The following is a 12,355-nucleotide window of genomic DNA, read 5'->3' on the forward strand; positions in this document are numbered from 1 at the left end:
AAAAAAAAAAAAAAAAAATCAGTATTTAACCATCCACCTCTGGTGGCAAACTACTTTTAAAATGAGTTACCAAAACTTAGGAAGCAGCTCTTGAACAGAAACGTTTAGGATACATTGTACTCAAATGGGCTGTCAGCAATCGTCAAACGGCCACTACCACGAGATACCACAAGAATTAGAATGTAAATAACAGTTAACGCCAAAGTGGCACAGAACTAGTTGAAAGCCAAATAATAATAAAAGTGAACAGTCCTCCAGTCAGTGCAACCGGCCTCACGCATTTTTATATAGGATATAAACACAAAGAAGATAGATTACATACAATGATCACTCGCCAGCCTACTGCACGTATACTGACAAGACAGCCCTCCGCGAAATGTGAGGTAGAACTTTACAAAATTCTAGTAAGAAATAACACATTTGCTTATTACAAGAACAGAGCATAAACAGGACTCCCACACGGGTCGAGACCACACAATGTTACAGTGCAAGTGCCTTGATAACAAAGATGGCAGAACATGTCGGTGGAACACAGGGATTTTCCAGAATCCCTCCGCCGCCACTGACACTTGATGGCCGTAAAGTGGACCTCACCGCAGTATCCTCAATGTTCCTGAATCAAGTTGAAACCGCCCCAAGTGCCCTTTCCACCAGGCAGTGCAGCATGCTCTGGGTATCGGACTCCAACCCGAGCCTCGCCATTGCCCAAGCAGGAAGCAAACAGCCATTTCTAACAGTGTAGCAGCTCCGTTAAGGGTCATCACAACCACCCCGACACTCTATACGAATCCAAGTGCCGAAGCCAGTCCCTCGGCCATTACACGGAGCCGTCACCAAAATGTCGCCCGCAAGTTGCAGTATTGCATCGAACGCTCAACCAACGCCTCTACCTGGCTCATGCGCAAGCCTTTACCCTTGCGAGGCACTACATTGCTGCCCTTCAGCTGGATGCCTAATCTGCAGTTACCAGGCAACGGGAAGAAGACGTTACGCAAGAAGGGCAGTTTTCGATAAATGCTTAAAAGTTTATCCGTTGAAGGTCACCAAATTATATACAGCAAAGAAATGATTTAGGTTAGACGACATACTACGATGATCAGGATGATGACCTAGACAAATGAGTCACTACTGTAAGTTGATCCTTCATTTTAACTGTTTCACAAGATGATCTTTTGCAGGTGGACGTGTACCGGTTCTCGATATCCTGGCCGCGGATCCTGCCGGCTGGGGGTGTGGACCGGGTCAACCAGGCGGGCATAGACTACTACAACAAAGTTATCGACGAGCTGTTGGCACATGGCATCAAACCCATGGTGAGTACCTGCCGGTCCACGCATGCTGAACTAAAGGGAAATTTATATGACTTAGCTGCTTCGGGCGTTGAAATTATTCACTAGTTGCACTTGCAAATTTGTGACCGGACCGGGACTCCAACACAGAGTCTCCGCTTCTCGCTAACGGTCGACTTGACCGCCTCGGCCATCCCGACACACTTCCTGTCCGACCCAAATTCCCAAGTGCTGCTCACCACTGACGTGATCCCGCCCACAAGCGCCGTTGCTTGCAGCCTCACTGTATTCCCGGAAGGAGAACAACGATGGTATGCATACGCAGTGAAATAGTCGTATACCTGTCGAGGCGTATCTACACAATTATACATGTGAATTATACGTGTGATGTTTGTTTTCTCGGACACGTCTGAAAGAATAGACACCACACAAGTAATTCTCTAGCCATCTTTATTAGACATTTTTTCCTTGTTGACGCAGTAAATGATGTCTTCAGTCTTTATTCGATCAATCCTTTTGTTCTTCAACAACCTTCACAAGTAACAAGACTAATCAGTTTAGTTTCTTACATGTTCCGTGAATCACATTCGCGGCAACACTTTTTATATACGAAGTACAACAAGTCAGTAGGTTTACAAGTACGACACATATTTTTTTTTGTGAAAACATGGCGACATGCTGGTCATTTACATAACGGGATTTTTAAAAATCTTAATACGGCGGTTGGAACTTTATTTTCAGCTCGTAAAAAATAGATGTGTGTTTCAAAGTTTTACTGAACTTCAAAGTGGTCACCAGCTTTGTGTACAACCCGTTTCCAGCGATGTGGAAGTCGTAGGATGCTCTTAGCAGTGCCAGTAGTGTTGACAGTTCGAGCGGCGCAGAAGAAACAAATCGGTAACAGCTTGCACTGTACTTGCTTGAGCATTGTCCTGCAAAATGATGGTCAGGTCCTGCAGAAAGTGTCATCACTTCTGTCTCTGTGCTGTTCATTTTTAGAACACAACCTGCGACCGGCTTAGAGACAGAGGTGATGACACTTTCTGCAGGACCTGACCATCATTTTGCAGGGCAATGCTCAAGCACGTACAGTGCAAGCTGTTACTGATTTGTTTGACTGATGGGGCTGCTAAATGCTATACCACCTACTGCACTCCCCTGACTTAAGCCCTCTTGAGCTCAACTCGATTTCTAAACTGAAGGAAACACTTCACGGCATTCGCTTCAGAACTGCTACAAATTCGTCGGTCAATAGACCGCGCCGCTCGAACTGTCAACACAAATGGCACTGCTAAGAGTATCCTACGACTTCCACATCGCTGGCAAAGCGTTATATACCATGCTGGTGACTTCTCTGAAAGTCAGTAAAACTTTGAAACACGTATCTATTTTGCACGAGCTGTAAATAAACAGTTGCCACTATTGATGTTCCAACCCTCGTATATCAGATTGGTGCAAAAGTTCGTAGTGTTTTTGTTATGCATGATGGTATTCCGGTTGCTGTTTGTTTATTTATCGATTGTGATTTTTATTTGTAGTTAACTGTTGCTGTCTGAGTTTACATATTGTCATTTGGAGATAGTGACCGGAACTGTGGGCGCTAGAAAATGGAGTGTCAAATGGAGAAATCTGAACATTTCCGACATAGTATTCTGTTTGAGTTTATTAGAGGGGTGACAGTAGGTGAGACAGGCAGGAACATTTGTGCCGCGTATGGGGATAATGCCACTGGATAGAGCGTGGCAAGAAAATGGTTTATCGTCTTAAGGAGGAACGTTTCGACATTAGTGTCCCTGTACATTCAGGAAGAGCTTCGGGGATTGATGAAGATCGTTTTATGTTCAAAAAATGTTCAAATGTATGTGAAATCTTATGGGACTTAACTGCTAAGGTCTTCAGTCCCTAAGCTTACACACTATTTAACCTAAATTATCCTAAGGACAAACACACACATCCATGTCCGTGGGAGGACTCGAACCTCCGCCAGGACCAGCCGCACAGTCCATGACTGCAGCGCCTTAGACCGCTCGGGATCGTTTTATGCATTAATCCACAATGATCGACGTCATTGTATTCGAAAACTGGCAAATATGATGAACTGTGATCATTCCACCATCGTGCGACGTTTACATGCAATGAGGAATGTACAAAATAACGGTACCGGATGATCCCAGCTAAAATCACAAAAAAATCAGCGGGGCGCCACATGTGCATCTCTGCTTGCTTGTCATCAGTTAGCTCGTGAATAATACCAACAATTCCTATCCTGCATCGTTACTGGTGACGAGAAACGGTGTCTTTACGCTAACATAAGGAAAAGAAAGGAATGGCTGAGCCCAAACATAGCAACCACTTCCTCTACAAAGACCTGCGCGCGATCACAAAAGATAATGTGATGCAGCTGGTGGAACAGCGGCGGTGTAGTGTACTACGAATTGCTTCCCCGAGGTGTAACTATCACTGCTGACGGTTATTGTCAACAGTTGAGACGTCTTGCAGAGGCAATCCAAGAACAACAACCAGGAAGACTGCGTGATGGTTCAAACGGCTCTAAGCACTATGGGACTAACCATCTGAGGTCATCAGTCCCCTACACATGAACTACTTAAACCTAACTAACCTAAGGACATCACACACATCCATGCCCGAGGCAGGATTCGAACCTGCGACCGTAGCAGCAGTGCGGTTCCGGACTCAAGCGCCTAGAACCGCTCGGCCACAGCAGCCGGCTGAAGACTGCGTGATGTGATGCTCTTCCAAGATAACGCCCGCTGGTATTCTGCTAGACTGACGGAAAACACTATACAGGAGTTGGGTTGGGAAATCATTTTGCACTCACCTTATTCACCAGCTCTTGCGCCTTAAGATTTTCATCCTTTTCGCTCTCTATCGAATAGCCTTCAAGGAACTTGCTATCCGGATGAAAATTCTCTCTGAACATGGCTTGACGAGTTCTTTGCCTCAAAACCATGTGACTTTTAGAGTCGCTGAATGAAAAGTTGCCTCAGCGCTGGGAGACTGTTGTAAATAGTGAAAGAGAATTTGTTATTGATAACTAATGTCTCTGTTCTGCGTATTTGTTGTTTGTATTAAACTTATAGAAAAACGCTACGAACTGAAGCACTTGCCCAATACAGCAAAAATTTGATAAACTTAACCCACCACGTACATACTGTGTACTTTGAAATTTGTCTATAGAGTATACAAAGTTGTCAAGCCGATGTGAGCTCAGTTTGTTTTTATAATTTCTGCTATCTGCCGGCACTTTTAATTCAGGAATGAGATAAAGATATATTTTTCTGATTTCTTACTTCACTACTTTCTGTGCAGGCTTAAGGTTGAGTTGTGTATAGAGCAATCTATTTTTGTTCCTAGCCGGCCGAAGTGGCCGTGCGGTTAAAGGCGCTGCAGCCTGGAACCGCAAGACCGCTACGGTCGCAGGTTCGAATCCTGCCTCGGGCATGGATGTTTGTGATGTCCTTAGGTTAGTTACGTTTAACTAGTTCTAAGTTCTAGGGGACTAATGACCTCAGCAGTTGAGTCCCATAGTGCTCAGAGCCATTTGAACCATTTTGTTCCCAACGTTGTATTTATGATTGCTACAATTCTGTTCAAACTGTGGTCGACTTTTCACAATAAGCTTCATAAGAGAATGAAATTATTGCGAGGCTCTTGTTAGTATGCTTATTTTTTAAACAATTGTTTTAAACAGGATACACACCAGGTGTTACTCTTACAGACTGTTTTTGTGCAATAAATACTTTGTGTCCGTGAATGAAATAGTCCAAAAAAAAAAAAAAAAAAAAAAAAAAAAACTGAATGTGAAGTCAAGGAAACAAAGTATGCAAAGAAAGTTAGGTTTCTAATACTTTGATCACCAACATCAGTGACTACACTTAAAGAAAATGTTGCTGCTCTCAAATAGTTCATGAACTTAGGAAATACGTTTTCCGTAATTCACGCAAAACTTCTGCATCGACTCAGCTGATCAGTAGAAATAATTTTTGCTGTTTTAGTGTTAGCTTTTTACGTGGAAGAATAAAACAATCAAAACAAAATAAATAATTAATTGACACATTAAATTTGGATATCACAAAAAATTTTGAGAAATCTACATCTACAACTACATGATTATTGTGCGATTCACAATTAAGTGCCTGGCAGAGGGTTCATCGAACCACCCTCAATATATTTCTCTACAATTCCATTCTCGAATGGCGCGCAGGAGAAACTAGCACTTAAATCTATTTATCCTCATATTTTATAATGATGATCATTTTGCCCTATGTAGGTTGGCGCCGACAGAATATTTTCACAATAAGAGGAGAATGTTGGTTACTGAAATTTCAGGAGAAGTTCCTGCCGCAACGACAAACGCCTTTGTTTTAATGATTACCACCGCAGTTCACGTATAATGTACGTGGCACTATTTCTCCTATTTCGCGATAATACAAAACCAGATGTCCTTTATTGAACTTTTTCGATCTACCGTCGGTCCTATCTGATGCGGATCCCCAAACCGCAGAGCAATACTCCAGAGAGAGCGGACATGCGTGGTGTATACTGTTTCTTCAGTAGACCTGTTGCAATTTCTAAAAGTTCTGCCTATAAATCGCAGTCCTTGCTTTGCTTCACCCACAACATTATCTTTGTGGTAGTTCCACTTTAAGTTACTTGTAATTGTAATCCATAAGTAATTTACAGCCTTTAGATTTGTGTGATTTATTGTGTATCGAAATTTAGCGGATCTCTTTTAGTACTCATGCGAATGAGACTTCACACTTTCTATTGTTTGGAGTAAACTGCTACTTTTCGTAACATACAGATATCTTGTCTAAATCATTTTGCAATTGGTTTTGCTCATGTGATAATTTTACATCATCTCCAGACAATCTAAGACGGCTGTGCAGATTGTCTCATGTGTCGTTCATGTATATCAGGAACAGCAGAGGTCCTACAACACTTCCTTGGAGAACGCCAGAAGTTACTTCGGTTTTACTCAATGACTTTTCGTCAGTTATTACAAACTGTCACCTTTCTAACAGGAAATCACGAAGCCATTCACATAACTGAGATGACACACCATCGGCAAGCAATTTGAGTGGAAGGCGCTTGTCAGGAACTGTGCCAAAACCATTCTGGAAATCTAAAAATATGGGATCAGTCTGACGTCCCCTGTACTTACTCATTACTTAGTGAAAATAAAGAGGTAATTGTGTTTCATAAGAACGATATTTTCTGAACCCGTGTTGATTATTTTTCAGTAATTCGTTTTCTTCGAGGGAAATCATAATATTTGCGCAGTATATGTTTCCAAATCCTACTGCAAATTGACGTGATGTTGTTGTTGTTGTGAACTACAGTCCGAAGATTGCGTTGATGCAGCTGTCCATGCTACTCTATCCTCTGCAAGCCTCTTCCGCTCCGAGTAGCTACTGCACTCTACATCCTTCTGAATCTTCTTACTGTATTCATCTCTTGGTTTTTCTCACGATTTTTACCCCCTCACGCTTTCCTCCACTTCTAAATTGGCAATCCCTTGATGTCTCAGGATGTGACCTACCAACCAATCCCTCCTTCTAGTCAGCTTGTGCCACAAATTTCTTTTCTCCCCAGTTCTATTCAGTACCTGCTCATTAGTTACGTGATTACCCATCTAATCTTAAGCATTCTTCTGTAGTGCCACATTTGAAAAGCTTCTATTCTCTTCTTGCCTAACCATTTATCATCCATGTTCCCACCCAAACAAATAATTTCAGAAAAGGCTTCCTGACATTTAAGTTTATACTCGATGTTAACAAATTTCTCTTCTTCAGAAACTCTTTTCTTTCCATTGCCAGTCTACATTTTATATCCTTTCTACTTCGACCATCATCAGTTTTTTGCTAGCCAAGTAGCAAAATTCATCTACTACTTTAAGTATCTCATTTCCTAATATAATTCCTAATGTAATTCCCTGAAAGGAGCCGGACTGGTATATAATCTGAACCAGTGGTATTGTCTTCATTGTTTTAAGCTGCTTCGCTACACAGAGAATATCTCCTTCTAAGTTACTCATGTTGGCAATTGTTCTTGATTCGAATTCGAGAATATTTACTTCGTCTTTTTCTGTGGAGGAATTTTGGAAAATCTTGTTTAGTAACTCTACTTTAGTGGTACGATTATCACTAACAGCATAGTTGCTATCGCGCATTGAAGGTATTGATTGCGTCTAACCGATGGTGTACTGTACATATCACCAGAGTCTCTTTGGGTTTCTGCCAGATTTCGAGAGAGAGTTTTGGAAACTATTAAAAGCATCTCGACTTGAAGGACGCGCTGAATTTTGAGCCTTCTGTAAAACTTCGCCAATCTTGGGAATTTGCTTTTCTTTTAAATTTGGCATGCTTTTTTCGTTGCTCCTGCAATAGTGTTATGACCTGTTTTGTGTACCATAGAGGATCAGCACCAACTCTTATTCATGTATGTGGTATTTATCTCTCAATTGCCGTCGATACTATTTCTTTGGATTCAAACCACAGTTGATCTTCACTTGCATAGTAAGAGCGGAAGGAATGGAAACTCTCTCTTAGAAAGATGTCAAACGAATTTTATCTGTTTTTTAAATAGATGTAGTTTGCGTTTAGTTTTGGTCTGTTTGGATGTTACGGTATTCAGTCTCACTACAGCTGCCTTGTGATTACAGAATGCTCCGGGTTGCACTTGCCACAACGGTGCCTGCTTCTGTTTTTGATTCTAAAGTGAAGCCATACAGGGCAGTCGATTTTCCTTGGCACGCTGCTGTTATGACGATTAAAAGTTTTTAGCCGGTGGACTGTCTTCTACATAGCGTGTCATACCAGGTGTTCACCTATGTATAGTGACGTTCGGTTTTATCGGAGCGTTCTCCACCATATCTTATTACTTTTACGACCTATGCGTCTCTGCGCATAGTCTGTTCCGTGGGACTGACTGTGAGCGCTTGGAATTCCCATAATTTGTTATGAATGTCATGACTTGAATCCAATTTACACTTGAAGATGCAGCTGTAAATGGTGTGAAACAGATAATGCCTAAGAATGAAAGGATTTTACAGCTGAAGCGGTTTTATTTCTCAACGTGATTTATCGTGGCTGTGGTTGCCCAGATTATAAAGTTTTTATCACTAAAAAGCAAGGAATCTCTTCAACTTTTTCCACCGTGTTCTTCAGTGACATCATATCGGTCAGTTATGTGGTTTTAACTTTTTTCTTACAAGGGAACATCCCCATCGCACCCCCCTCAGATTTAGTTATAAGTTGGCACAGTGGATAGGCCTTGAAAAACTGAACACAGATCGATCGAGAAAACAGGAAGAAGTTGTGTGGAACTATGAAAAAATAAGCAAAATATACAAACTGGGTCGTCCATGTGTAATATAGGCAATATTAAGGGCAGTATTGGTCCAAGAGCGCCGTGGTCCCGTGGTTAATGTGAACAGCTGCAGAACGAGAGGTCTTAAGTTCAAATCTTCCCTCGACCGAAAATTTTAACTTTTTATTTTCAGTTTATGTGAAAAACTCTTATGTTTTCATCACTTTTTTTGGAGTGATTATTACATCCACAAGAAAACCTAAATCGGGCAAGGTAGAAGAATCTTTTCACCCATTCGCCAAGTGTACTAGTTAGGTGGGTCGACAACATATTCCTGTCATGTGACGCACATGCTGTCACCAGTGTCGTATAGAATATATTAGACGTGTTTTCCTGTGGAGGAATCGGTTGACCTATCAAATGTTTTCGGTTCCCATTGGAGAGGCACGTCCTTTCGTCAACTAATCACACGGTTTTGCGGTGCGGTCGCAAAACACAGACACTAAACTTATTACAGTGAACAGAGACGTCAATGAACGAACGGACAAAACTTTGCGAGAATAAAGAAAGCAAGATTTTCAGTCGAGGGCAGATTTGAACCAAGGACCTCTCGTTCCGCAGCTGTTCACGCTAACCACTGGACCACGGCGCTCCTCGCCTCACATTGCCCTTAATATTGCCTATCTTACGCATGGACGACCCAGTTTGTATATTTTGCTTATTTTTTCATAGTTCCACACAACTTCTTCCTGTTTTCTCGATTGATCTGTGTTCAGTTTTTCAAGGCCTATCCACTGTGCCAACTTATAACTAAATCTGAGGGGGGTGCGATGGGGATGTTCCCTTGTTAGTTCTCAAATGGTAAATAAAAAATTTTCGGATGACATTTCAAGAGACTGAAATTTTTCTGATAATTTATTACGTCGGTGTTTTTCGTGGTAAGGCGTACTGCGTTATCTAACGTACTCTCCTCTGTCCTTCTCGACACTATCTTCTATCACGGCTGACGGGATGGTCACCGTAAGCAGACTTCAACTCCAACGTTTTCGCAGTGTTTTTACATACGGAAACACACATTACAAGTTTCTTATGCCAGTTGTGGCAGGCGACTTTACTGGTGCCTAGGAAAAACTTAGATCAGAATTCCCGAAACTGTGAGACATCTATATCGAGTCATCTGTACACATGAAATTAATCTCGATAGACCTAGAAACACTGCAGTTATGCGCGGTAGGTCCGTACACAGATTTTAAGTCTGTATCTAGGACTGTAACGATGGAAATATTTGCTTCGTCTGTTTCATGCAGATTATCTCATGAGGCAACAGACCGGAAATTGATTGGAGAGTACAAACTGCATCTTTAATAGTAATGTAAGAGACAGTACTATGCGGAAATCGTCCAATCTGGAGTCTTCTGAGGCCATAGATACTATTGTAACCAATACTATAGTAGACAGGTCAATGGGAGAAGCAGGAGCATCCCTGAAAAAAATGAAAAACAGAAACTGTACAGCCAAATATAGGCACAAGAAAACTAATTGCGAAGGAATTATGGTAATAGAAGGAATAAGTCACCTGATCGTTGAAACAAGGAAGTACAAATATGTTCAGAAAGTGAAAGGAATACAGCAGTATGTGAGGAATGAAATCGATGGTAAGTGCGAGGAAGTTAAAGCGAAAAGGTTGCACAGGAAGTGAAGAAAACTGAAAGGAAATGTACGTCGAGAAGACATTTTCAGCTTATAGAAAACACAAAATATCTTTCCGTGAAATTAGAAGCAAAGGCGTCAGTACAAAAGGCTTCCATTGCTAAGCACAGATCAGAGACTAGATGGATGGAAAAGTATACTGACGGCCTCTACGAGAGGTAAGAACTGTCAGCTTACACTATAGAAGAAGAAATGTCGATTGGGAAGACGTAAGAGACCCATTATTAGAACATGACAGAGCTGAGGATAACTTGAGATAAAATAAGGCAGAAGGGGTGGATAAAAATGTTTTGAAATTTCTAAAATCATTAGTAGAAGTGGCAAACAAACGATTTTTCGTGTCAGTATGAGATTAAAATACGGGATGAAAGTATATCAATGGTAAGACTTGTTGATGGCATTGCTATGCTGAGTGAATGTGACACGTTGAATGACATAAACAATCTAAACAGTACGGAGTATGAATTGAGACTAAACCAAAGAAAAACGCAAGTAATGAGGAATAGCAGAAATAAAATTAGCGATATATTCAACATCAAAATTGGAGACCACTTAGTAGAAGTAGTTAAGGAATTCTACTACCCTGGAAGCAAAATTACACACGACGGACAAAGCAAGGCGGGTTTAAGAAGCAGACTAGCAAAGGCAAAGAGAGCATTCCTGGCCAAGATAAATCTACTATTATTGAACATAGGAATTTTTGATAATGTACGTTACGAGCACAGATTCGTAAGCAAGCCTGAATAATCGACTGTAAGGAAACGAGAGAATAAGGGAATGGAGGCGTTAGAGATTCGGTTTTACAGGAGGATGTTTTAAGTTGACTGATGAGGTAAGAATTGAGGAGTTTCGGCAAGGAATCGATAAGGAAACTAGAAGGGGGTACCGGACGTGTGTCAAGACATCAAGACTTCCATTGTATTGCATGGAGCCGTCGAGTACAAAAACTAAAGGGAATAACAGAGACTGCAACACATTTAACAAAGAATGGAGGGCGTAGGGTGCAAATGTTACTCTGTTTAATAGGTTGGCGCAGAAGGCGCGGTGCACCATATCAACTGCCAAGCTTAACTCGTTCTTTTTTGTCCGGAAATATCAGACAAATTTCACGTTTCTAGCTGGTTTTCGACCTTCACTCTTCCTGTAATGACTGAATGATTAACGATAAACAGAAATGACTCATAAGTGACAAAACAGGTAATTAACGCGATTACTTTCCTCTTTTAATGCCGGACGACGACTGGTTAACGAAAAATGACAAACAGAATGACTAAAATAATGACTATACTTCATGAATAACTACTGACAGCGCTTACACGTTGAACAATCGCTGCAGACTGTTATTCCGTTGCGCGTTACTGTTATGTAGAGATGTGCGTAGTACAGGAGCTGCAAAATGGTGAAACTCTCAGTAATTACATCTTCGTCAATAATATGAAAAACAGAAAAGAATGGCTGGTTCAAATGGCTCTGAGCACTATGCGACTTAACTTCTGAGGTCATCAGTCGCCTAGAACTTAGAACTAATTAAACATAACTGACCTAAGGACATCACACACATCCATGCCCGAGACAGGATTCGAACCTGCGACCGTAGCAGTCCCGCGGTTCCGGACTGCGAAACAGAAAAAAATTGCTAATATATATCAGACGATGAAGTAATTCGGTTCAGCTATAACCGTATAATTAAAAAAAATGTCAAAAATGGTAGGTAATATTACGTGAGAGGGAAGTGTTGACGCCGGCCGCGGTGGTCTAGCGGTTCTAGGCGCTCAGTCCGGAACCGCGCGACTGCTACGGTCGCAGGTTCGAATCCTGCCTTGGGCATGGATGTGTGTGATATCCTTAGGTTAGTTAGGTTTAAGTAGTTCTAAGTTCTAGGGGACTGATGACCACAGATGTTAAGTCCCATAGTGCTCAGAGCCATCTGAACCATTTTTGAAGTGTTGACGTGCACTGGAAATTTCAAAGCTCGCCAGCAACTTTCTGGAGAGCTGCACTTTTTAATTGGAACATTTCATTGA

General features: G+C 41.5%; 1 protein-coding gene across 1 annotated transcript in view; it reads left to right on the forward strand.

The window, feature by feature from the left end:
* LOC124622282 (myrosinase 1-like) overlaps positions 1-12,355 on the forward strand; it is a 204,625-nt gene that overhangs the window by 110,933 nt on the left and 81,337 nt on the right. The window contains exon 4 of the mRNA XM_047147949.1: positions 1,179-1,313. Within this exon, the coding sequence (XP_047003905.1) occupies positions 1,179-1,313 (135 nt within the window). The remainder of the gene's footprint in view (positions 1-1,178; positions 1,314-12,355) is intronic.

This window comes from Schistocerca americana, chromosome 7 (genome assembly GCF_021461395.2).
Source record: "Schistocerca americana isolate TAMUIC-IGC-003095 chromosome 7, iqSchAmer2.1, whole genome shotgun sequence".
NCBI lineage: Eukaryota > Metazoa > Arthropoda > Insecta > Orthoptera > Acrididae > Schistocerca > Schistocerca americana.